The sequence below is a fragment of the Sus scrofa genome, chromosome 6 (assembly GCF_000003025.6).
Source record: "Sus scrofa isolate TJ Tabasco breed Duroc chromosome 6, Sscrofa11.1, whole genome shotgun sequence".
Classification (NCBI taxonomy): domain Eukaryota; kingdom Metazoa; phylum Chordata; class Mammalia; order Artiodactyla; family Suidae; genus Sus; species Sus scrofa.
The window spans coordinates 89947430-89974789 of NC_010448.4; the positions used below are offsets into that span (position 1 = coordinate 89947430).

General features: G+C 47.2%; 1 protein-coding gene across 1 annotated transcript in view; it reads right to left on the reverse strand.

Moving 5' to 3' along the window:
- CSMD2 (CUB and Sushi multiple domains 2) overlaps positions 1–27360 on the reverse strand; it is a 646642-nt gene that overhangs the window by 169092 nt on the left and 450190 nt on the right. The window contains 3 exon segments of the mRNA XM_021095859.1: positions 18415–18541; positions 21970–22161; positions 24074–24230. Of these exon segments, the coding sequence (XP_020951518.1) occupies positions 18415–18541; positions 21970–22161; positions 24074–24230 (476 nt within the window).

A 27360-nucleotide genomic window follows, 5' to 3' on the forward strand; every position in this document is an offset into this window, starting at 1 on the left:
CATTTTATTTTCCGTCACCATGAGGACCAAGTTCGAATGGGATTCAAGTTAAGCTCTTGGATTTCCTGGGTAGATCCTTTTCTAGATACAGGGAGAGATCCCTCCGTACCAGAGCTGTATGGGTTTCCTCTGTGGTTGTGCTCTGGTTCCCCTGGCAGGCCTCCCTTCCAAGGGCTCCTGACAGAGTGAAAACAGATGGGCTTCCCTTCATGGCGTTTAGCAGGAAACAGCCTGGCAGACTGGGGCCCCACTTGATTGAAAGGGGAGAAGGAGCTCCCCAGGAAGCAAAGCAAACAAGCGAACTCCCGGCTGTGCTAAGCCACCCCCAGCCTCTCCACTAAGTGATGCACTGGGAAATGGGCAGCTACCTGGCGGGGGATGGGGGGCAGAGCAAGTGTAAGCTGTGCCATGCTGTCATCCGTGCTCCCAGGGTAGGTAGGGAGGCTCTTGCCGGCCAGACTTGTCAGGGAAGGAAGGAGGAAATGAGACTTGAAGTTTGGGTGACGTAATAACACAAGACAAGACCCAGGGGAGGAGGGGAGGTTAAGGTCCCTGGGAAGAAAGGCAACTCCCACCCTTGAGTTCAGGGGGTGTTAGGACATCGTAGGGGACACTGCTGGACTGAGAGAGGGGCCTCGGTATTAGCCAGAGGAGTGTGGATTTTATCTTCCTCTGGTTAGAGACAGACTCGGCCCCTTGAGGGTGAATAATGGAATGAATGAGTGGGAATTGATGAATGAAGAAATGAAATTCCAGGAGGACCAGTGTGATGGGAGCATGGAAAGTAAGAATGTGGAGACTAAGCAATGAAAGAAAACCTATTTATACCACCCCTACTGTTTATAAGGCAATTTCACCTTATCCCATTTAGTCCTCCCAGCATCTTTCTTTTGTAGGTAGCATCATTCCTGTCTTTAACAATGAGAATACTGGGGTTCAGAGGGGTTAAATAACTTGCTCAAAGGCAAGGGCTGGTTAGCACGTGAGAGAGAAGTGCATTATATAATTACCGTCCAGGCCAGGCTTTGCTGCTTCCTCTTTCCCTTGACACCTCCAGAAGGAAGAGGCCGTGGCTGAGAGCCGGCCATGCTCTGGAGAGACCCCATCAGGAAACAAGCATTTACATTTGAATCATTCACAAAGGTGAAGGGCTGAGACTCAAGGCCCTGAATGAAAAGTTCGGTGCCTTTAGCTTAACTGATCTGATCATCAGACAATGTCAAAGGCTTGGCATTGATGAGGTCAAGGGAGATGGGAGGAGGAGGCCAGAGGAAGGAGCCTGAGGTCCTTTGCATGCAGAAACTCTGCGGCTTGGCAACGGAAAGAACAGAAGGTGAAGTTCACGACCTCTTACTGCTTTCATTTCTGTAAACACCTCCTGGGTGCTGGGTGCTGGGAGATAATGGCAAAGATGACAGACAGAGTGGCATTTTCCAGTTGTTTCTGGAGATGGGCAATATTCCCGCATACACAACCCCAGCTGGAGATGATCAGCTGTGGCAAACGCAGTGAAGGAGACAGCAGAGCACTGAGGCAGAGTGGCCGCCTTAGACAGACTGGCCAGGGGAAGACCTCTCTAAGGAGGTGACATTGAAGGAAGGGGAGCGACTCAGAGGGAGCCAGCCACGTGAAGGGCAGGGCAGGGCAGGGCAGGGCAGGGCAGGGCAGGGCAGGGCAGGGCAAGGGCTGAGAGGTCGCTTTCTGTGGATAAAGGGCAGCGTGAGTCAAGGCCCCCAAAGGGAAGCAGCCCAGAGCATCTGAGCAAGAGAAAAGCCACTGAGACTGTCACGGCGAAGAGAGGCAGGCAGAGGCCAGGTGAGGTCGGGCCCTGTGGGTCAGGAAAAGTTTGGATTTTATTCTATGGGCTAATGGATGCCATCGAAGGGTTTTGGTTTCTTTATTTTTCTTTCTTTTTATGGCTGCACATGCGACATTTGGAAGCTCCTGGACTAGGGGCCAAATTGGAGCTACAGCTGCTGGCCTATGCCACAGCCGCGGCAACACTGGATCCAAGCTGCATCTACAACCTATGCCACAGCAGCTGCAGCAACGCTGGATCCTGAGCAAGGCCAGGGATTGGACCCGCATATTTATTTATTTATTTATTGTCCTTTTAGGGCTGAACCTGTGGCATATGGAGGTTCCCAAGCTAGGGGGTTGAATCGGAGCTGTAGATGCCAGCTTACACCACAGCCACAGCAATGCGGGATCTGAGCCATGTTTGCGACCTACACCACAACTCACAGCAATGCCGGATCCTTAACCCACCGAGCAAGGCCAAGGAACGAACCTGCAACCTCATGGTTCCTAGTCGGGTTTGTTAACCACTGAGCCATGACAGGAACTCCATGTTGAAGGGTTTTAGACTGAGGCCTTAAGGATCCGATTTTCACTTTAAGGTCACCCCTGCCACCAGATGAGAAGAGCCTGGCAAGGGTGAGATGGGATGTAAGGAAACCAGCTTGGTGGCTGCTGCAGGTGCTAGGGACCAGTTTCACTAGACCACTTTCCCCAGAGGGACCGCTTTCACTACAAATCCTGGATGCGAGACGGTGAGAACTTGCTCTGCCAAACCGACCATGTGTATTAAGACTCTTATTGAAAATGTTCTCCATCCCATAGAAACCAAAGTCTCTAAGAGGCTGAGGAGAGATCCTCATCGTAAGGACCATTCTGGGCCCAAACAGACATCTAGGTTATAGCCTGAGCAGCTCCCTTGCAGGAACATGGCATGTGTCTGCCCCTAACTATGCTGTGACAAGTACTGTGGTACCGATATGCACAGAGAAGGCTCTGACCTCAGGCCAAGGGGCGAGAGGCAAGGCCCCTGGAGGAGGGAACGACTAAGCTGAGTCTCGAGAGATGACCAGGGTGTTCAGATGATGAGGGTAACGGAGTTCCCGCTGTGGCACAGTGGGTTAAGAATCTGACTGCAGTGGCTCCAGTCCCTATGGAGGCTCGGGTTTGATCCCCAGCCTGGTGCAGTGGGTTAAAGATCCAGGGTTGCCGCAGCTGTGGTGTAGGTCACAGCTGTGGCTTGGATTCCATCCCTGGCCTGGGAACTTCCATATGCTGTGGGTGCAGCCAAAAACAAACAAACAAACAAACAAAAAAACCCCTGACAATAAACAGAAGAGGGGGGTGGTGACGAATGTGAGAAGGAGGGGGAATACCAGGCAGAGGAAAGAGGCTGTATAAAGACACAGATGGGATGGAGAGACTGGCTCCAGGAAACTGGAGGTCATTTAGGAGGACGAGAGCATCGGTGCAGGTGGGTGAGACCTGAAGCTGTGGGTCTGGACAAGCCCACCCAACGAGTATGTAGAAGGGCGTCCTGGAGATCCATCGCATTCAGGATGGGCAGGGAAGGAGGAACCCAGGAAGGGGACTAAGAATGAGGTGTCAAGAGGGGAGAAGATCACCTGGAAGAAGGTGCAGCCCAAGGAGTCGAGAGAGGAGAGTCTCAGGGCAGGGCCATGCTGTCTGGGCTGTGGAAGAAGGCAAGGCAGGCATGGCCCCTGTGTTCCTGGAGGGAGCAGTTTCCATGGTGCTGGGGGCAGTGCTGGGGGCGGGGAGGGGGAGGTCTGTTCCCACCAAAGGAGGGGCCTTGAGTTCATCTCTGTCCTAAATCTGATGTGAGTTTGCCTGGCTCGCAGCCTGGGCATTCATGATGACCAACAAGTATTCAAGCTCAGCTACTGAGCCCCACTGGCCTCTGGGTCCCTTTCCCATTCCCCTGGGGGCTGCCAGGAAACTCTGGGGCTGGGGCTTGATTTCAGATTGGCTGCCCCTGACTTTAACTGCAGGGCACCCGGGATTGTGGGACTGTCCTGTGCCGGGATCTCTGCACACCTTTTTGTCACGGTGTTTCCCTAGAGACCCACCTTCCACCACCATGTCCCAGCAGCAGGTCCCGAGATGAGGGCACCCCCGCCTGGCCCTCCCTCCCTTACCTCTGCCCCCCAGCCCACCACTAAGGCTCCCCCGGGGCTTTGCTGGTCAGGTTCATGACACTCAGCTTCAACCACAGGAAGAGACTTACTACCAGAACCTGCACCTAAAAAGCTAGATGGGCATCAAATTGTCCTTGTAGGCGGCTGTAGCCCTCAAGCCCATCAGCCAATGACATTTCTTGATTGTTGCCCACTTGCATCCCGACAGGGGGTTCATCTCAATCCCTCACACATTAGAAAGATATGCAAAAGGTAGAAAAAAAATCACAGCCTCTTTCTATGTGGATTTCATCTGTCTTCTGAGTGGGCCCCAGAATATGAAAGGGCTTCGGCTGCCTCCAAGCAACTGTCAGCACTTCACGAACACAGTGGATGCTGCACCGGTAAGAGTCGAAACAGCGGATCTTTATATCAGGGGAAAACGGCATGTGTACCAACAGCTGCTGCAGGGGGAAGGGGGTCAGAAATCATTCCTGTCCCCAAATGAGAGAGCAGCTTAAATTATCCTCAGTGACATTGGGAATGACAAGTAACAAAATAATACTTGTTTTACAAAGTGCCCCCCTCTGAGTCAGGGCGCTGCAAACCAACAATTAAACCATGATTATAATAGCAGACAATAATAATTAAAGCATCGTGCTATCCAAAGAGCAAAAACGGAGATGTCGGACCAAAGCCCAAAGCAAGCATTGGCGTCTAGAGCAAAAATAGAGGCTCCCCTTTCTTGGTGCCAGCTGGTGCCCAATCGGCCAAGAGGTTCTCCTTTTGTTATTTTCCTAAGTGAAAGACTAACCCTGAGGTCACTGCATGTTCTGGGAGGCTGGCGCAGGGCACAAACGCAGGACTTAAGCTACTGCCTTGGGGTTCACTCTTCCTTGCTGAGCAACCTTGGACCAGTTGTTTTCTCAGAATCATCGCCCTGTAAGTGAAGGCTCTGGGACTGCCTATCATTGGCCAGAGCCTGCCCTGGAGGTGTCAGGGAGTCTGCAAGGGGCAGATGTGTCTTTATCCTTCTTGGAAGAAATGGTTTCCATGAAATGAAGCTCTGCCTCCTGAAGAAGCTAACTAACAAAGTGGCTATGGAGCCAGCGACTTGGGTTCAAATACTCGTTCCTGACAGCTAAGTGAGTGACTTGCAGAGCCTCAGTGTATCCTTCTGTAAAATGGCAGTAACGTCATCTATCCAGAAGTGTTGCCAAGAGGATTATTGTAAATGAAACCACATATAAAGCACCCAGCACTGAGCCTGACACATAGCATAAAATTTAAAAAAAGAGGTAACGTCACTGAAAACAAATTCCAGTTTAGTCTATTTTTATATTTATTTTATTCTGCTGAGAGAGATGTGTTAAAGTCTCCTACGATTGTCAACTTCTTGCTTTTCTGACAGATTTGGCTTTAGGTTATTTGGTGCGTAAAGATTCATGACTGTTGGCATAATTGCAGACTAAGTCCTTAATCACATAAAGTCATTCTCTCTAGTTCCCACTGTGGCACAGTGGGCTAATGATCCAGTTTGTCTCTGTGGAGGCACAGGTTTGGTCTCCGGCCCGGCACAGTGGGTTAAGGGTCTGGTGGTACTGCAGTTTGTGGTATAGGTCACAGCTCTGGCTCAAATTTGATCAAGAGGCTGGGAACTTCCACATGCTGTGGGGGCAGCCGAAAAAGGGAAAAAAACTCCCTCTGTCTATAGATAGATAGATGATAGATGGATAGATAGGTAGATCAATCTTGAATTTTATCTTTATTTAGAAAAGCAATATCATGGCCCTTGTTTTTGTGTGTGCCCATGCTATTTCTTTGTCTCAACCTTTTAATATTTTATGGTTCTTCTGTTGAGCAGCATTTTTTTTTAATCTAACTTAAGAATCTTTTTCTTGCAATATGGGAATTTAACTTGTGGGCACCAGCTCACAGCTCTGTGCAGCTCCCTCCCTGCCCAAGGGTTGGTCAGCAAATGCTCCACCCGGAACAGCAGAGGCTTCCTTTTGCTGCATGGCATCATCTCGGGGCCTCAATCTGGGATGCCCACACACCATTCTGTCTGCTCCTTCTGCAGACTCTTAGCTCAGCAGTTTAGTCTTGCACTCTGCTCTTCCACTTGACCTTGGTTCTTGGCTGATCCTTCATCCTCCCCCTCCCTGTACCCTTGGCCTGCTCCAGGGACTGCCTCTTCTCCTCCTGATCTCTCTTACCTCACACTGTGGAGTGGCCAGACAAAAGCGAATTTTCTACTTATGATCAGAACTGGTATATCTGTTCTCGGGGGCAATGATGATGATGTTCCGGGTTCACTGACTCTTGTTTGCTCTTCCTCCTCAGCACGACCTCCCTTAGAATTAGGTGAGCTGTGAAATGTGATCTGTGGGATGGGGAAGATGATCCGACTCTTACAAAAATCTGTTCCACTCTCTGAAGCTTTCTCTTTCCCTCCTCCCCTGGCCAGGCGTGACGATGCACTGGAGGACCACGAGGCTCTCACATGGAAGGAGCCTGGAGTCTTGAGTTACTCTGTGGAGGAGGCACCCCCACCCACACATACCCAGGGCCCCGCTTCCTGCGGCAGACCAGCACTGGACGGTGAAGTGCGTCCAAATGTTTTCGTGTGCTCAAACATGGAGATCTGGGGCTTATTTGTTATGCCAGCCATCACTGCTGACTAATACAAGCTCATTGTCATCAGCCTGGTTTACGTCTTTTATTCATTATGTTTTCTTGCTCTTTCCTTTTTCTTTTAGGAGCCTTTCTTAGTTTTCACACTTCCTTCAGTGATCTGCAAAGTATACATTTTGTTGTTGATTCTACTTTGAGCATCTTTCAACATTTTCCAAAATACGCCTCAACTTGCCTTTTCTCTAATGATCAAATTGAAGAAAGGCAAGATACCCTTTTACTTCTCTTTATATAAGACAGAAAAGCTAAGAAGATTTTTTCTTTCCTCTCTGCTTTTCCCTGACTATGAAACCATTGACAATACAGGCAGGGGACCACAGACTCAAATTAAATATCGTCTTTCATGGTCATCAATTCTTAGCAGAGTTTTTTCCTAAGCATCTCAGTAGGCTAAAAATTATGTCTGTTTTAGTTTCCTGTGGCTGCTGGAACAAAGTACCACAAATGTAGTGACTTAAAAGCACAGATATTTATTCTTTCTGGAGACTGGAAGTTCTGGAGACTGGAAGTTCTGGAGACTGGAAGTCTGAAATCAATATTTTTGCTATGCTGATATCAAGGTGACAGCACTCCCTCCAGGGTCCCTTGGGTTAAATCTGCACTTTGCCCCTTCCAGTTTCTGGTGGCTGTTGGCATTCCTTGGCTTGAGGCTGTATCGTTCTAGTCTCTGGGTCTGTCTTCACATGACCTTTTCTTCTGTGTATGTAAAATCGCCCTCTCTCCTCTTCCTTCTTACAGGGATATATATGATTATGTTCAGGGCGCATCCATCAGATAATCCACGATAATCTCCTCATCTCAAAATCCCTTATTTAACCATGTTTGCAAAGATCCTTTTTCCAAATAAGGTGATGTTAACAGGTTCCAGGCTTTAGGACCTGAGAGCTTTGGGGGCCATCATTCAGCCTACTGCACCGTCTTGGCAAGTTCTTCAAGAACCCTGGTGGGCAATTTCCTATGGCTCTTGTGCATATTATATCCTGGCTGGATCAATGATTCTTGGGTCTATAATACCACTGGCTTTGGCCTTGGATGTTATGGAGAAGAAACTTTAGGAGGGTTGGCTTAGTGGTGGTGATTGTTTTTTTGTAAATGGTTGTTTTATTTGATGAAGGCTGATTGTGTCTTTTGCCAAATGCTTGTAGGGATTTTTAAAATGTATCCTTGGAACTGCTTCATTTTGTACCTAGTTGAAGCTAATTCATTTTGCCTGGAACTTGGTGAGTCCTTTCAATTCATCAAGGATAAGAGGAGTTTGCTAACATTTTGTGTTTTATTGTTTCTATTCCATTTGTCCATATTTCTTCTTATATATGCTGCCTGGATGGGTGCTCTGTCTTCGTCATCAGACAACTTTTTTTTTTTTTCCATTACTTCCACACCTTCACAACTATTATGGACAGTCTCAGAGAGATTCTTCAGCTTGTCTCCTATTTCAGTGTTTTTATTTCTCTGTCTCTCTTTTTTGGTCACTCCTGTGGCATGTGGAAGTTCCTGGGCCAGGGACTGAACCCTCATCACAGCAGCGACCCGAGCCACCGCAGTGACAATGCCAGATCCTTAACCCACTGAGCCACCAGGGAACTCCTCAATGCTTTTATTTCTTACAAGACAATGCTGTGATTGTAAATTTTAACTTTTATTGTGTATTTAGCTTCTTTTAATTCTCCACGTGTCTCTATTGCTGTCTTTCTAGCTCCCCTCCCCCATTTCACCATCCATTTCCTGCTACTTTTCATCCCTATTTCTTACATTTATATGAGAATATTATCCATATACCCATTTAAAATTTCTTCTGCCTACTGTAGTAAAATCTTTTCAGGAAATATATTTCTATTTTTTTAGGGAAATGGTTCTCTTTTTAAAGAATGGTATGTTCTAAGTGGTATCACGAGTTTTAAATTTTATTAACATAATTTATTTTATTGCTTATTTATTTGTTTACTTATCTTGTGAAAGGGAGAGCTCTGTACTGGTGCAATGCGGCCAACCAACAAAGTCTGCAAATTTTTTGGTTGAATTTTTTATTTCTTTCCTAAGAGATGTCGGAATTCATTCCTGGGATTGTAAACTAGCAGGCAAATTGACGTGTTCCGGCCAATTCAACTATCTGGTGTAGCTCGGCTGGATTATTATCCTTGGGTAATTTTAAGTAGTTTGTGTTGCTTTTTCTAGAGGTTAGCCATGAAAAGGTAAATGGCCAGAGAGCACCACCACTCTTAAAGCTACATTTATACCTCCCAGGTTACCTATATCCTTCCTTCGAAAAAATTTCTGAGCTCCTTTTGATTATTTCCTGATTTGTTGAAACTGTAAATCGGACAAAGCAATACCCCATTGTGTTTGTGCTTATCTGTTTGGTTCCTTCAGGAGGTCAGCTCTTGCGGTGTGAGTACAGCAACTGACTGTCACTGCGTGAAAATAAACCTTCCGGAAGCTGCTAAACCTGCCGCCCCAATTCCTGGCAAGAGCTGTGAACAGAAGCTTTACTTCTGATGCCTTCTGCCTCTTCTGGGCCAGCTGCCCACTTGCTGGGTAAGGGAAGCCACACTCACCGCAGTGGGGAATTGCTGCCCTGTGATTGATATGAAACTGCAGTGGGGGCATCTGGGCTTCAGGCACAGCCAGATGTTTTGTCTGGTCCAGCATCCTCTCAGGAAGACAAGCTCTGCTGGGCAGGGGTTCTGGTTAATCAAAACCATGGCCCCCTCTCTCGGTAATCCTACCACTTAGTGACCAACAGCCAAGACTGGAGTGTTCAGGTTGCTCTCTGAGTTAATCATTAAGAAGCATCTCTACGGTTAAAAATCAATGAACTAGAACTATTAGCCAAATATAATCTTTATGACTAGATGGGCATTAGGAGCAGAAATCAGAGGCTCCAGGAACCGTAAGTTCTCCATCCTCCAAGTGCCCCAGTTCTCTTTATGGAAAGCATACGAGCAAAGGGCTGTGTCTTATCCCTGGGTCCCATCCCTCCCTTTAGCTCTCAACCACCACCTAATCTGTACTCAAGAAACAAAGCTCAGTTCTTCTGAGTGTAACCAGGACCCCTCAAACAGTCATACCAGACTCATCCTTGGTTTCCCAGCCAATTTATCCCCTGCACTGCTGCCCCGGAACTTCCCGAGTAGAAGTACCATCACGACACACCAGACAATGAGGTCTTTCGGAAGCAGCTGTGTACACCCAGCCCTTCCTCTCTTTCACATGCCTGGAAAGTCTTCACCTCCCAGTCCCCATGGTGAACCCCTACTGTTCTGTAATGTGTAGCTGGAAGAGAACCTCCTCTCTGGAACACCCTGCCCCCAACTGCTCCTGGAATTATGAACTGGCCTTGCAAATGCTTTCTACTGTGTTTTATACATGCTTCTACTGTAGCATTTATTTCACTATATAAGAGTCTAAGCAGGCACTATAGGTGGGCTTATCTGTACTCCATTTCCAAACCTCTCAGCTGTCTCTACTATTGAAAGCGTGAAAGCAAAACAGAACTGATTCCTCACTTTGCCTTGGCCAAGCATGGCAAGTTCAGACCAGAGGAATGTAGGGTGGTGGTTCTTCCCCAGGAAATATGTAAACCCTCTCTAGAAGAAAGCTCTGCTCCTTTCCTCTTCTCTCTTGAGACTCGAACACAGATGCAATGCCTGGAGCTGCAGCAGCTGACTAGGTAACAAGGAGGATGAAAGCCTAAGGACAGTGGGGCAAGAAAAAAAGGAAGCTGCACTGGGTCTAGACAGGACCTTCAGATTTTTTTTCCAGGAGAAAGTGAACCTCTATCTGCTGAAGTTGGCTATAGTCAGTCTTTTTTATTTCTATTCCTAATGGATAACATTTCTATCTGTAAAACGGAGACTTTCAAGGGAAAAGACTGTTTCTTATTTATATTTATACCCTCAGTGCCTGGCAGAATGCCCAGTGCTGAGTAAATGCTCCAAGTTTTAAAATTGAACTGAATGTCACTACTGTCTTCAAAACATTCCAATGGCTCCTCATTATGCTGAGAAATCCATTTAGAGTTCTCGTCTTGGCATTCAGGGTCCCGCAGAGACCCCTCTTTACCCATGCAGCCCTCCCCGCCCCCGCATCCAGCCACATCAAGTGAGTGCTCCTTCTTCCTCTGTGGACAGACCCTGTATTTTCCCCTAGATTCATACCTTCACGCTCCTCTCCCTCAGCTCGAATTTGCTTCTACACCTCCCAGAAGAACTTGCCTCTCTCTCTTTCTTTTTTTTTGGTCTTTTTGCCTTTTGCCTTTTCCAGGCCGCTCCCACGGCATATGGAGGTTTCGGAGCTGTAGCCACCGGCGCACAACACAGCTCACAGCAACGTGGGAACCTTAACCTACTGAGCAAGGCCAGGGATCGAACCCACAACCTCATGGTTCCTAGTTGGATTCGTCAACCACTTCGCCACGATGGGAATTCTGCCCCTCTCTTCTCTATTACCGAACTTGGCTGGCACTTACAGCACGGCCTTGCCTATTTCCCACTCGAGTGCAGGCCCCTGGAAGACAGGACTGGCTGTTGTCTGGCTGTTGTGTTTCCCATTGCATAGCACCACACAGTCTTTAGCACAGGGAAGGTGTTCAAGGTGTGTTTTGTTAAAAGAAACTAAACCAAGGTCAGAATGGTAGGTGGGGACCATATCGAATGGGTTTGAAATCTGTATGAGTGGTAAGTGTGAGACATTTGTCCTTTCTGGGCCTCAATGATCTCATCTATGAAATGGGGACAATAATAACAGATCCAGAACCAGGTGTGCTGCAGAGATCTGATAAGTGTTAAATAGATGGAGGACCAAGATGGAAAGGCTTTGTCTCCTTTTCTTCTCCAATTTTCATCTGAGCTGGTCCGCTGATTAGAAAAAGGAAAACTCGGACCCAACACTGGACACCGAGAGGAGGTCCCACCCATGTGGGGTGAAGCTTCTATGTCCTGTGTACTGACCACACAGTTAGGGGTGATATGAAGGGCACAGCTCACTGGTCTGCTCTCCTGCTGTTAGTGGCCAAGGCCTGGACTGGGTCATTAGCCAGCCTGTCCTGTTCTTGGCCCTCAGGGAGAAACACTTGCCAAATGCTGTAGACACCCCCCTTCCCGCCCCCTGGATTCAAGGGCAGGTCTGGCCACCAGACCTTGCCATGCACATCAGGAAGGACCTGCTCTCCTGCTTGGGCTAACCCAGGGGTCAGCCTGACTATTAACCCCTGCAGCTACCCACTGGCCCTCCGGGGCACTTCTGGGAAGGGACTCTCTTTGCCCGACTTTCTGGGGTGAGGCGCCCACAGATCCTTCTAGTTACCTCGAATGCTTGGTCGAGGCTGGGGCAGGGTGGGAAGAGTCATCTGCAGGCCTTCTGTCTGTGCCCTGGGACGGTCTCATGGACTGGCCTGTGGGCTGTCTCATAGCCCCTGTCACCTGGCCTGCCTCCAACCACCAAGAGCACAGCACCCACCTTCTGTGACTCTAAGGGCTGACCTACAACCTGCTGTGCTCAAGGATGCCCGCTTGGGTCAAAAGAACCACAGCTCATGGCAGGGTATCTCCACGTTTGGAAATTGCATCCCAGGCCCTGTTCTAGGCTCATTAACTCACTTCATCCTCACAGCACCTTTAGGAAGTAGGCACTATTTTCTATCACTATATTATAGATTAGAGATTAGAGGTGCAGGGTGTCTGCCTGAAGAGCTTCCCAAGCTACAGTGCGAGGAAAGGTGGTGAGTGGCGTGGTGTCTGGGTCTGGCTCTCATCTGCAACTGGGACTGAATGACCGGCAATGAAGATCACCAGCTCCTCAAAGGAATCCAGCTGAATAATCAGATCAAATGGCCCAACTGCAGAACACGGTCAATGCAGGGAAAAATAGTCATTGTAAAACAAAACACAAGCAGTGCTCTCAGAGAGATGCAGGATGATAATACATTGAGAAAAACGAAAGCGGGCTGTCTGGAACAATCTGAAAACAAAGAGTGCAGTTTTCTTGGAATAAAAACGAAAACAAAAACAAGACTTCCAAAAGAAAGAGGGAGAAATAACAGAACAAATGCTGTTGAAAACAGACGGAATGGAAAACACAAGATCATTGCCAGAATGAAAAAATAGGATATAGATCTTTTGAATCGCTAGAGAAGAAACAAGCCAATTAAATCAAATCGGCCAATGAAAGGAAGAGTTAAAAATAAAAGAAAGCAATCAGAAAGCATAATATATTTTGTTTGAAAGAAAGCATAATACATTTGATATAAAGGAAACATATAAAGCCCTAGACACTTTGCACTTTCTTCAAATATATTATAGAACATAAATAGGGGAAAAATTCAAAAAGTCATGAGGGCACAATGCAGTGAAAATAGAGTGAATAAAAAAGACCATTCAAAATATGTAACAACTTGAGTAACTTCTAAAACATCCTGAAATACTCAAGTTAAAGAGAAACTTAAACTAAAATTATAGATTATTTAGAACCAAACCCAGATGAATGGTCTACAAGGAAAAAAACAAAAAAACCCCCAAAAAACTGAAAACAAAAAAAAACTTCCCCAAAGAAAAACATACAAAAAACTTGAGGCAGCAAAGACAATTAAATACTATTTTGTCCGTCAAACAAGTAAACATTTGCCGGGCTTGACACCACTGAGTGATGCTGTGTGGGGAAACAGGCTTTTGGTAGATGCATAAATTGCTGTAATAGCTGGAGGGAAATCTGAGGTCATGAATCAAAATCTGCCTTCTGAGAATATATCCCAAGGAAATAATTGGACAGCTGTTCAAAGATTCATGTATAAGGATGTTTACTGGAGTGAAACCCTGAAAATATTCACTTTATCAATAGGAGGGTAGTTAAATAAATTATGGTTGTACGGACAACAGAATTCGCGGTAACCATCAACCAGGATGAAGCCAATCAATAGGTATTGACATAATATGATGACGATATATGATTAAATGGTAAAACAAAGAGCAAGTTACTGAGCCGTGCAAAGAGGTGATCTTGTTTTAGAAAGTGTGCTTTTTGCTTTGTTTTCTACATGCTGGCGTACAAAATATCTAAAAGAGGAAGTTGAACAAATGGAAATCAATGGTTGTCTTACGTGGGGTGTGCGGAGAACGGAGTAAGAAGATGGGGGCTTTTGATTTCCACTTTATAAATGTCTTTATCGCTTGCATTTTGAAATTTTCAAAACTAGTATCTCTTTTTTATTTTTATTTTTTAGGGCTGCACTCACGGCATATGGAAATTCCCAGGCTAGGGGTCCACTATGAGCTACAGCAGCTGGCTACAACCACAGCCACAGCAATGTCAGATCCTGGCCGCATCTCCGACCTACAGCACAGCTCACGGCAATGCCGGATCCTAAACCCACGGAGCGAGGCTGGGATCAAACCTGCATCTTCATGGATGCTAGTTGGAATCACTCCCACTGTACCACAACGGGAACTTGGAGTATCTCTTTTTTTATATATAAAAAATCTATAAAGCTAGTTGCACTTAAAAAAAAAATCACTAAGTCTTACACTAAATGAGGGTGCAACCCTGGTGGGGGGGGGAGTTGTGTGAGTCTGAATTCGTGCTGATTGGGAATTCCCTTAACTTCATTGAGGGGTGGCAGGGTGCGGGGGTCAGTGAGGGAGAGGGAGGAGGGGGGAGGAGAGGGGAGAGAGCACACACCAGTCCGGATGCACAGGCGCTGTCTGGGATGACCGTCTGGGGTGGAGGAGCCAGTGGAGAATGGGAAAGCGTCACCCCGTCCCCATTTTCTGCCCAGAAATATCATCACGGACTTTGTGAGTTCTCCCTGCCAGCCACTCCAAGACCTCCCAGCTTCCCTCTGACCCTTGTCCTAAACCTTAATTTTTGGGGACCAATGCTGCATGTCCTGGGTATGCGAAGGTTACTATGTCACAGAGGAGAGGCATGCAAGGTACTTAGGAGAGAAGTATCAGGATGTCTACAATTATCTTCGGGTGATTCCGCACAAAAGCACACACACACACAAAAGGGGGACAGAAAGAAAAGAAAAAAAGAGAGGAAATACAGCGAAATAGTCATAGCAGTTGGGTCTAGGTGGTAGGTATACAGGTGCCTGGTGCATTGTTCTTTTGACTTTTCTATTTTACATTTTGTATGAGACTCAACAAAAAGATGGGGAAACAGAAGAAACCTCAGTTTCCATATTTACCGAGGAGGTTGAGACCAGTTGGAGTGACTGCTTAAATGTCTCCTGAACGTGTTCCTTCCTCTCCATCCCTGCCACCACAGGCAGGGGTCAGGCCTCCTCACCTCAGTGACACTTTGGAGACAGCCTCCTCTGCACAGGGACTCCCGGACCCCATCTGTCCCCTTCTCCTGCACAAGGCTGCCAGGATGGGGCCCACCCAGAATCATGGCCCCTGATCCTCCGTGCTCTGGCTGCATGCAGCAGGCTCCACCAGCTTCGTCCCCCTGCACTGCCCACCCCTCCACCAAGTTCCAGCCACCTGGATCCACTTCCAGCCCCTTGAGCCTGCCCACCCTGCCTCACCTCTTCTGCCTAGTAGGCCTTTCTGTTCCACTGACCTTCCTCCTTGGCTACCTGGCGACCTCCCCTGCATCCTGCATGACTTACTAAAGTGTCACTATTTCTGAGATAGCTTCTCTGATCTCCTGTCCTGCCCTTCAACCCCCCTGTCCCCTCCTTCGCCACCTCACTCTGTGTACACACTCATCTCTTCTTTGCCAGCAGGGAGAGACTGGTTCATCCGTGCAACATCAGCGCTCCTCATGGACACTGCCATGAATTCAACAGACAGCTGTTACACGGAGGAATGAATGAATGAATGAATGAGTGATGCACTAAGGCAGTTACGTGGGAAAACCTTCTCCTGATTTGCATACAGAGACACTTAAGGAGTCCTTATGCTTGTGATGCATTCACTGTTCATTTACTATTTACTGAAGGGTTATCAGGGATCTGTTGGTCATATAACTACCTTTATACCTGGGTCCTGCTTGCTTCATTCATTCATTCATTCATTCATTCATTCAATGCTTGATGCTTGCTAAGCCTCTGCCAGGTGTGGGAGCAGGAAGATGTGCAAAGATGAATCCGGCAGAGAGCACAGCTCTGGCTGGGGAAGCAGGAGCATAACTAGAGGAGGCAGGCGGTCAGGGTCACAAGGGAAATACAGGTCATGGGCAATGGGGATGCAGAAGAGGAGGAGGGACTCCTAGGGCTCCCTGGAGAGGGGATCAGGGGAGACTTCCTGGGTGAGCTGACATGCGCACTTGATTTTGAGGGGTGGGGAGTTTCAGACATAAGCCTTTGGAGGAAGAGGTGTATTCCAGTGAGGGCAAGTGGAAACCAAGACACAGAGTGTGGGCAGGGGCCACCAGCAACTTAGCTTTGGTATTGAAGAGAAGTGGTGGGAAATAAGGTTGGGAGTGGGCTGAGGTCACGATGGCCATGAAAATCAGGATAAGAAATCAGCTTCTGGGAGCATGGATGCCACACAAGGTTTCTAGTGAGAGGGTTATTTGATAAGCTGTGCTTCCAGAAGGCGATTCCAGCGATAGAGCATATGATGAATTGGTGTACTGAACTTGTCTTAATAGCACAAAATCCCTAAGAGCTGTGCTGATCTCGTTGGGCACAGGGCTGAGCTCAAACACTTGCACGTAGCAAACACTTTAAGTGTTTCTTTAATTTTAACTAGACTGAGTCTAAGGACACTTGCACATCAGCAAATGTACAAACAGCTGTATCTCTGGCAGCAGCACACCCATCCAGCCCGTTCCCCTTGACTGAGAACCCTCCAGGGCAGGGATCCTCTCCTGGCCATGCTTCTGCCACGTGTCTTGGCTCCCCACTATTCGAAAGCCTCAGCCTTTCGTTCCTCGATTACTGCAGCAGACTCCTGACTGGCTCTCCTCCCATGAGCTCTCCACTGTAAATGATCTTGCTTAGGAAACTGCCGTGGCTCCCTCTTGTTCACTGGCATTTAGGATCCTCGGTGGGGGAACCCCCTCCTTTCCCATATTCCTTGTCCACATGCATCCCCTACTCCAGCCAGACTGTCTCCTCTCCAAGTGCCTGGTCCAATCCTCCTTCCACACCTCCACCCAACCCGCTCTTTCCCTCACAGCTTCTCAGAAACCAGCTTTGCCAGCATCGTGATCTGGCGTGAAGGTTCAGAAGGACCTGGGTTCACACCCCAGCCTTCTTTTTTTTTTTTTTTTTGTCTTTTGTCTTTTTGTTGTTGTTGTTGTTATTGTTGCTATTTCTTGGGCCGCTCCCGCGGCATATGGAGGTTCCCAGGCCAGGGGTTGAATCGGAGCTGTAGCCACCGGCCTACGCCAGAGCCACAGCAACACGGGATCCGAGCCGCGTCTGCAACCTACACCACAGCTCACGGCAACGCCGGATCGTTAACCCACTGAGCAAGGGCAGGGACCGAACCCGCAACCTCATGGTTCCTAGTCGGATTCGTTAACCACTGCGCCACGACGGGAACTCCACCCCAGCCTTCTGATTCACCATGGGATGCATTTTCTTGGAATCTCAGTTCTCTCATTTATACAATGGGAGTAATAAGAAGGTCTCCTTGGTAATGGATGCAAACCATTGCATTTGGAATGGATAAGCAATGAGATCCTGCTGTATAACATGGCAATTTTATCTAGTCACTTGGGATGGAGTATGATGGAGGATAATGTGAGAAAAAGAATGTATATTTATATGTGTGACTGGGTCACTTTGCTGTATAGTAGAAAATTGACAGAACACTGTAAGCCAACTACAATAGAAAAAAAATCGTTTAAAAAAAAAGAATATCTGCTTGGAAATCTACTCAATACTCTGTGATAGTCTATAAGGAAAAAAAATCTGAAAAAGAATGAATACCAGCATATGCGTAACTGGTGCACTTTGCTGTACACCTGAAACTAACACAACACTGTAAGTTGACTATACGTCAATAAAAAAAAAAAAAAAAAAAAAAGAATGTCGACTTATTTTTAGGGCTTACTATTTGTATGACCAGGGCTACGTGAAGAGTTAATAAGACCATACATGTGCCAGGCCCTATGCTCAATAAATGGGACACTCCTTTCTTCTCTGACTCTTTGTAACTCCAGTAATTCCTGATAACCAAGCATGTATGTGAAAAAGAAGTTAGACTTTGAAGGATTATGTCCAAAGTCCCAGACAACGTGCTGAGCTTTTCTGATGATTCCATTCACAACCCTAACACCCCAACGTGTTGATCTTCATTTTACAGATGTGGAAACTTAGACTGAGAAAGGGAAGTAAGCTCTAAGCGGATCCTTACTGTTGTCAGAGACACGACGACAGAACTGTGCTGAAATATTCACCTATGTTCCAAGTACTGTGCTGAGAACCCTCCCTACATCCCGAGAAGCCAGCATCAAAACCCTGCGCCGCAGAAGGAGCTAGTGAGACTCAGCGTTGATGAGGGACTTACCCAGAGTCCTGTGAACAGTAAGGAGCAGGGCTGGAATTCTAACCAGGGGCCCCATGACTTCCTGCCCTCAGTTGCTATGGGGTCACTGAGTCGTCTGGGACAGGGTACTGGCTAAACTTGGACTGCAGCCCTGTGAAGCTGAGGCTGGCCTTCTTAGGTTTTCTGTGGGTCGTGGCCTGGGCCTGGGGTCATAGCAACCACTGTGGATCACCAGGGCCTCCAGGCGTGGTGGGCAGGGCCAGCCACTGGCCAGGTGAATGGGTGGGGCCACTGGTGATAACTCCCCTGGACAGCTGGCAGGGGTTATTTTGCCACTGGACACTTACCCAATGGTGCAGCCGGCATCAGCCTCGATGATCCAGATGCAGTTGAGGTTGTGTTCGTAGGGAGCTGGATACCCGGGTGACAGCACTTGCCCGGACACTTCTCCTTGCACTGTCCCTCCACACTCAGCTGAAAGAGACCCCAAAGGAGTGAGCTTCACGGGGTGACCTGTGTTCCCAATAGCCACTCGCTGGCCCCTCCTGCCTGTGTTCACACCACGTACTGGGGGCAGCGTAGAGAAAGGCCCCTGGATGAGACGTGTATCCAGGACCTCCCAAAGTCCCTTACGACTCAACAATGAAAGACAGACAACTCAATTGAAAGACAGGCAAAGGCATTTCTGCAAAGAAAGTATACAAGTGGCTGATAAGCACGCCCGAAGGTGTGTAACATCAGGTCGTTAGGGAAATAGAAAATAAAACCACAATGCGATCCTGTTTCACACGCACTCAGATGGCCATAGTCAGAAAGATAGACACTAATGTGTGGGTGAGGATATGGAGAAACTGAAACCCTCAAACACTGCTGGTGGGAGCGCCAAATGGTGCAGCTGCTCTGGAAAACACTTCCCCACATAGGTCCTCCAAAGGTTGAACACAGTTACGCGCTGACCCCAGCAATTCTGCTCTTGGACATATACCCAAGAGCAATGAAAACATAGGTTCGATGAAAACTTGTACATGAATGGCCATAGCATTATTATTATTATTATTATTATTATTATTGTCTTTTTGCCATTTCTTGGGCCACTCTCACGGCATATGGAGGTTCCCAGGCTAGGGGTCGAATCGGAGTTGTAGCTGCCGGCCTCTGCCACAGCCACAGCAGCAGGGGATCCGAGCCTCGTCTGCAACCTACACCACAGCTCACAGCAATGCCGAATCCTTAACCCACTGAGCGAGGCCAGGGATGGAACCCACAACCTCATGGTTTCTAGTTGGATTCGTTAACCACTGAGCCATGATGGGAACTCCTGCAGCATTATTCATCATATCCAAACACGGGCAACAGTGTCCACCAGCTGATGAACAGATTAACAAATGTGCCATATCCACATAACAAAATATTATTTGACCATAAAAAGGAATGAGGTACGGACACACGATACCACATGGATGAACATGATGTTGAAAACGTTAGGCTAAGTTAAGGCGCCAAAGACCATTCTATTTTTATGCAGTATCTAGAATAGACAAATCTGCAGAGACAGAAAATACATGCGTGGTTGCTGAGGCCTACAGAGGAGCAGGAAGTGGGGAGTGGTGCTAATGGGTATAGGGTTTCTTTTGGGTGCACACGTTCAAACGTTAGATGGTGGTGATGCTTGTACAACCCTGTGAACATAGTCTAAAGCACTGAATTGAACACGTTCAATGGGCCAACTCTATGGTATATGAGATCCATCTCATTAAAGCTACTTTTTTTTTTTAAAAAAAAAAGATCCCTGGGTGCAGGGCTGATGGCCTATCCTGTGACCAAAACGCCTTGAAGCCTCCTGGAGGAAGTGCAGACACTTGAACCCGCTCATTGATGGGAACTGGGCCTGTGTATGCAGGTGCCGGGGGCAGGCAGAGGCAGGGAGGGCGGGTGGGAGGGGTGGCCTGGGAGACCAGCAGGGCGAGGACATCGCAGAATTCTGAAAACCTCGCAGGATTCTGAAAACCTCGCAGGGGTGGGAAAGAGCATGGTGGCTTGGGGACGGGGTGTGAGGTGGGGCGTGGCGAGAGCTGGGGCTGGAGAGCTGAGCGAGCACTGTTCGTGGAAGGGACCTGAAACTAAGACACCATTGTAAATCAACTATACTCTAACATAAAAATCAAAATTAAATTAAGAAAAGATCCCATTTGGGAGTTAACGTCATGGTGCAGTGGTTAACGAATCCGACTAGGAACCATGAGGTTGTGAGTTCCATCCCTGGCCTTGCTCAGCGGGTTAAGGATCCAGCATTGCCGTGAGCTGTGGTGCGGGTCGCAGATGCAGCTCGGATCCCCAGTTGCTGTGGCTCTGGTGTAGGCCGGTGGCTACAGCTCTGATTAGACCCCTAGCCTGGGAACCTCCATATGCCGTGGGAGCGGTTCAAGAAAAGGCAAAAAGACAAAAGAAAAGAAAAGAAAAGAAAAGATCCCGTTAAAGTGTTGTTGTTGCCATCACGCCTGTCCCTGTGCTGGCGGCCACCCTCAGCTCTTACACATGCTCAGGCTGGAGTGTCCAACTCCCATCTCTGCTCCTGTGGGTGATGCTTACCCATCCTTTCAAGTCTCAATTGAAATGTCACTTCCTATGCACACTTTCTTGTAGTCCTCCAACACCTTTTTTTCTTCTTTTTTGGCTGCCAAGAGGCATGTGGAAGTTCCCAGGCCAGGGATTGAATCTGAGCCACAGTTGCAACCTACGCCACAGCTGCGGCACCATTGGATCCTTTAACCCGCTGTGCCGAGCCAGGGATAGAGCTCAAGTCTGTGCTGCTGCAGAGACACCATCCATCCCATTGCACCCCAGTGGGAACTCCCTCCAACACTTTTGCACCTACTGTTTTTACAGTGCTTAGCCTGTATTATATTGATCTGTTTCTGTGTCTGTTCTCCTTGCCAGGATATGAGATCAAGATGAAGGAAGATATTTTGTTCTTTCTTTTTTTATTTCTCTGCCTCCACACATACCCATACACCTGCACTGATTCTGGCACATGGTGCTGGGCAGGCACTTAAATGGCCTCCCAGTGGATGTTTTGTTCTCATAAGATGAGCCAGCGCTGCTCAGAGAGGCTGAAGTTGTGGGTCACGGGGAAGGGGGTGGAGAGAGGGAAAGGCTTGGTGGTCAGGGTGGGGACACAGGACCAAACAGCCCAGTGAGAATCCTGACCAGCAGGGAGGGTAATGTGTGTAGTGAGCGAGAGGTGGAAAGGCCAGCAGGACCGAAGGATGGAGTTTTGCCCGTTTCCCACATCTCTGCCTTGGACCAGGCTTCTCTAGTCCTGTGACACATGGGCAATGCTTCTGGAGAGCCTGTGCCGACATTCTGGAAGCACCAGAGGCTTAAGAAGGGGCTCGTTCATTCCTGTATTCTTTCTTCGAAGAAGGGAGATGTTTAGTTCATGATCTTACTCTTTATTTCAACGTTGCTCCCAAAAAGGGAGCAGGAGCCCCATTTTGCCTATGAAGAAACTGAGGCCCAGAGTGGGCTGCAGGCTCCTTAGAGCCTAGTGTTGCGGGAACCCCTAGAAACAGGCAAAAGGCCCACCTCTTCCTTCTTCACTGACTCTCCCCTCTTCACTGTCACCAGCATTAGGACTCTGAGGGCCCGGCTTGGCTCTGGTCCCACTCGCTAAATGTGTGACGGTGCCAAGCCACCACCTGCTGATGCTGCCCTCCCTTCTCCACCTGAGGTCGTGGAGAAGGGAGGGCAATGTGGGCGATGATGCCTGTGGACAGGAGGGTTCAGACAGCCCCAAGGTCCTGATGCCTGGGGGCCAACGGGGTGCCCTTAATGAGGCCAGAGCTGGGAACTTGGGGATGGGGACACCCAAGGGGTCCCCTGAAGATCAAGAGGGCTCCTACCAACACAAGTGGGTAGCGGCCGGTCCCAGGTCCTGCGCTCCCCGCTCAGACACAGCAGCTCCTCGCTGCCCCGCAGGCTGTACCCAGGGTCACAGCTGAAGGACACGGAGCTCCCGGCAAAATGGCCTCCATCATGAACCTTGTAGCCAAACTGGGGGGTTCCCGGGTCCTCACATTTGATGAGTTCAAAACCTGGGCACGGGAGGAAAGATAAGGGTGAGCAAGACGCATCGTGGCACAAACCACACCTCCCCTCCCTCTCAGCGCTGGTCCTCAAGGAAGCCCCCACTCATGCCTCCAGGTCCTGATGGTCGCACCTCGGCTGTGCTGAGCGGAGGGTGTGTTCTGGCGTGTTCCTCCCCGCTGTGGTTCTATGCAAATGATTTCAGTTATTTCTCATAGGACAGTTTTTTTTTTTCTTCCAAAATTTTATGGGTGATATGTCTGTCCTTACGTTTTCTCTCTTTTTTCTTGCACATGTATTTTTTCGCAAAATATAGTTGATTTACCGTGTTGTGCCAATTTCTGCTGTACAGCAAAGTGACCCAGTCATACATAAAGATACATTCTTTTTCTCCTATTATCTTCCGTCATGTTCTATCACCAGAGACTGGATGTAGTTCCCGGTGCTATACAGCAGGACCTCATTGCTTATCCATTCTCAATGTAATAGTTTGCATCTAGCACAGCTTTTCATAGTTTTCAGGTATAGGGACTGGATTTTCTGTCTTTTCCTTTTCTTTTCTTCCTTTCTTTCTTCCTTCCTTCCTTGCTCTTTCTCTCTCTCTCTCGCTCTCTTTCTTTTTTCCCTCATAGCTTTTTGCTAGCCAGAGCTGCTCTTTCCCTTTTGTTCTCTGAGACATTCTGATGGGAGAGAGTAATATAGAAAACTCACTTGAAATGTCCAAGCTCAATTACACCCTGCTTAAAGACACTCTATTGAAAGAGCCTGGAGAAGGAAACCTCTGTGAGCTTACACAGAGCTCCTGGGGCATGGGGGTCACCTGTGTTATCTCTTACTTGTTATTCATGGGAGTCTTACACTGAGAACATTGACTCAGGAAGGTGACAGAAATTGCCCCAAAGTTACACACTCTCAGATGATACAGATGGAATTTGAAAGTCACTCTGTTTAATCCTCTCCCACTGATGTGCCTGCTGAAACAGGCACAGACGGCCACCCCCAGGCAAGAGGAATCTTGAGTGGACTCATTGCTTTTTTTTTTTTTTCCCCTAACAGCTTCATCGTGTATAACTCACACACTAAACATTCCCGCATCTAAAGTGTATGATTCGGTGTCTTTTATTCAGAGAGTTGTGCAACCACTATCCCAATCAGCTTTAGGACATTTTTATCCCTCCAAAGGTGATTGCTCCCTAACTCCCTCATCCCTAGGCAACTAACAGTCTTCCTCTTGCCTGTATGGATGTGCCTGTTCTGGACAGCTCATGTCAAGAGGTCATGCAATACACATGTCTGCATGTCATGTGATGGGCTTCCTTCACTTAGCGTCATGTTTTCAAGGTTCATCCATGGGTTGGACCTGGATCCCTTTTTACAGCCAAATAGCTGTGCAGTCAAAGCACAGAAATGTCCTCCCATACTCTGGGCTGGGTACAAACCTCGGTGCTTCTATTTTTGAAATCTCAGGTGTAACGGAGAAAGGTAAAATCACAGAAAAAGGGAAAGAATCAAGACTCAGCTCTTTAGAGAGTAGTAAAAAAGAGCACGATTATACATCAGTGTTTGTGTTTTTCACATCTGACTGTGGGTGAATATTATTTTATAAACATCATGATTAGGAAAGGCTACCTTTGAGTGCTTTAATTAAAAGGCCCAGTGCTTGTTCTTTTTAGTGAGTAGAAGGTGTGTGTGACTCTGAGCTCAGTGAATCACAGGTGTAACCGTAGAGCTGTCTGCCAAGTGGCAGCTTATCCACTTCACAGGCACAGTGTCTTAGGTGAAACTGTCAGCTAAGCATGCACCAGTTAGAGAAAATCAGACCTACTAATTGATGGGTGACATCCTGGAGCCCAACCTCCCTGTGTGTGAAATCGAGGAAAGCCCGAGTCCATGGTCCACTTGGATGCGAGCAAGACTTACTGGAAAACTGCAGCTCAAAGCCCTTGCTGGTGTTCTCGGCATCCGTGATGAAATCCAGCCACAGACTGCTGGATGTGCTGTTCAGTGTCACCCCCAGCATCTCGGAGCGGCTGAACGCCCCCAGCAAACGGGCAGAGTTGTTGTTGCCATCGTAGACCTGGGCAGGGGAGAGACCCCAACCGGATGTGAGCAGCACGGCTTTCTCTTGAGCAACGGTTTCTCACCCCACAGCCCACCCTCCCAGCGTTCATTCCTAATAACAACTGATAGGAGGGCGGTAAGCCATCAGATGCAAAGAAGCCAGCAGAGTGGAGTTGGTCCCCAAGTGAGCTCTCAGCCCCTCTCGCCTCCACTTGGTGCCAGTTCTGTGCTCAGCCCATCTCGGTGTGAATCCAATCTCTAGGAACTGGTTGTTGTTCTAACCTTTCCAGGAGAGATCTGCTCTTGTACCCCCAAGTCCCATATGGCACCAGCTTCCTCTTTGGCAGCTTGGGGTAGGGGCTAAGTTGGGGCTGCCTGACTGCCCAAGCCATCTGTTTCTGCAGACAGGCAGGCAGGCTGCAGGCATTCGGCATTTCTGCATTGCTAAACGCTCCATCCTGTCCTTCTAGGCAATGAGACCATTATCCTCCTCCTGAATCCCACCCCACTGTGGTTATGGCCTCAAGTCTCACACTTTGCTGAATGTGGCCCCTGGGATCCAGCGGGATGGAGTTAAATGTCCAGTGTCAGGTATCATAGGGTCTTTCCCTTGCCCAGGCTCAGCCTCTGTCCCTTCCCTCCTAAAATAAGGGCTCCAGCGAGTCTGCTGGGCCTGCCAGGGGTGGAATGGGCATGCATCTGGCTTCCCTGACTCCCATCTGTCCCCTAAACTTTGGAGCACCAGCAAAGACAACAATCATCAGAATAATGAACCAGCTCCCCAGGTTCTGAGGTTGCTGCTCCTTTCTAGATAATTGTACAAATAACAGCAGAAGTTGTGATTGAGTGAAGGACCCCCTGGTGCTTTGGTAAATATCAAAGATGGGATCTAGGGGTGGGTGATGAATATTTCTGCATGGCACAGGATGTGGCGCCAGCTGCCAGCAAATTGGAACAATATTTCCATCCTACTATTTATGAAGCAAAGCTTTCTAAAAGAAGCCATCCTTCAAGCTAACAGTGCTGTATATTACAGAGATTTGTTTAGGCCCCTGGGAGCCTCAAAAGTCTGTTTCCAGACCCTGTGTGCAATTGTTTTAGAGCACTGATGGATGGGGAGAACTCTGGAGGGCCAACAGATACAACGATGACACCGGTTCAAAGGGTTTATCCCACAGCTGCATCCAGATTGCTATAAAAAATAGTTGTACCCACTAAAACATGTATTTTCTAATTAATTGATCAAGGCATTCTTTATCAACACTTGCTGACATGGCAATAAGAGAGACAGCCAGACATAAGGTGCCTCTTAATGGAAGATATGCCAATACCTGTGGAGTCATTTTGCCAAAAAAAATCGAACGTGAATCAGATCAAGCCACTGGATCCAATTGCCAACTTACAATAAACGCAGAGGAACATATGAAATGAATTACTTATAAATAAACAAATAAATTACAAATAAATAACCAGGGGTGGGAGGAAGAGATGAAGAGATGGAGGTAGAAATCTAAAGACTAAAAAAAAAAAAAAAAAAAAAAAACTTGAGGCAACTAATCCCATGTGTAGACCTTATCTGAATCCTGATTCAAATAAACTGCAAATTTTAAAAATATTATGACATTTATGAGATAACTGGAAATTTGAACACTCACTGGATATATTATGGTATTAAGAAATTGTTAGTTAATAAAAATATAATGGGAACAGGAGTCTTTCCTTACTTTCAAAGCATAATTCATCCCAATTCATTAAGAACAAAGATGTTCTTACTGTGTTATGGTAAAATAGTCATCACAGAAAATTTATGAAACAGAAAAGCACAAAGAAAATAGAAGTAACTTTCAGCACTCATAACATTTTAGTGACTATCTTTCTAGGCTTTGTTCTGTTCATAATTTTCCATATGTATATGGAAAATTACAGATAATTATATATGTGTGTGTGTGTGTGTGTGTGTGTGTTTGTGTGTGTTTTTTTTTTTGTCTTTTTGTTGTTGTTGTTGTTGCTATTTCTTGGGCCGCTCCCGCGGCATATGGAGGTTCCCAGGCTAGGGGTTGAATCAGAGCTGTAGCCACCGGCCTACGCCAAAGCCACAGCAACTCAGGATCCGAGCCGCGTCTGCAACCTACACCACAGCTCACGGCAACGCCGGATCGTTAACCCACTGAGCAAGGGCAGGGCTCGAACCCGCAACCTCATGGTTCCTAGTCGGATTCGTTAACCACTGCGCCACGACGGGAACTCCTGTGTGTGTATTTTTGGCTGCCCCATGGCATGTGGAAATTCCCAGGCCAGGGATCAAACCCACACCATAGCAGTGACCCCAGCCACTACAGTGACAACCAATGCTGGATTCTTAACCTGCTGTGCCACAAGGGAACTCCTCCTTATACATTTATTTAAATTGATTTTCTTCATAAAAACAAGATCAAACTACAGATACTATATGATTACCTACCCTTTCACTTAATATAACGTGTATATTTTTTCAAATCATTAACTATTTTTTCCATAGCAGTGCTTAAATAGCTGTAGAAATTTCCATCATAAAATGAACCCAACCCATAAATAATCTTTCACATATCACTGTTCAGAATACGTGCCCTGGCAGTGTATGATAAATAAATGAACCAGTGTTTTTTTCTTCTAGTACTTTTATCCTTAAATCCACCTGGAGTTTTGACATATGGTATAAGATAAGATACTTTTCTTCTTGGTTGATTAGACTTAACCAAAACCTCTTTGTAAATATTCCACCCGTTATCTACTTTAAGTTCACTTTTATCACATATAGAGTTATATAAATTTTGGGGGTCAACTTTCTCTTTAACTGCAGTCATCTTTTTGTCTATTCCTATGCATGGTCTATACTGTTTTAGTTATTATAGTTTTGTAATATATGTAAATATTCACGAAGACAAATCCCTTCTTATTTGCTTCTAACTTAAAAAAAATTATTCTCCCATGTTTATTCTTTCAGATAAACTCAAGAAGAATCTTCTTAAATTAAGAAAAACAACTTCCTATGCTCCCCTCAAAAGACCCAAAACAACCTGTAAAATTCTCATTGATTAACATTAAATATATGGATTGATAAAAGAGAAAACACATGTCTATATGATATAAAATCTTCCTATCCATAT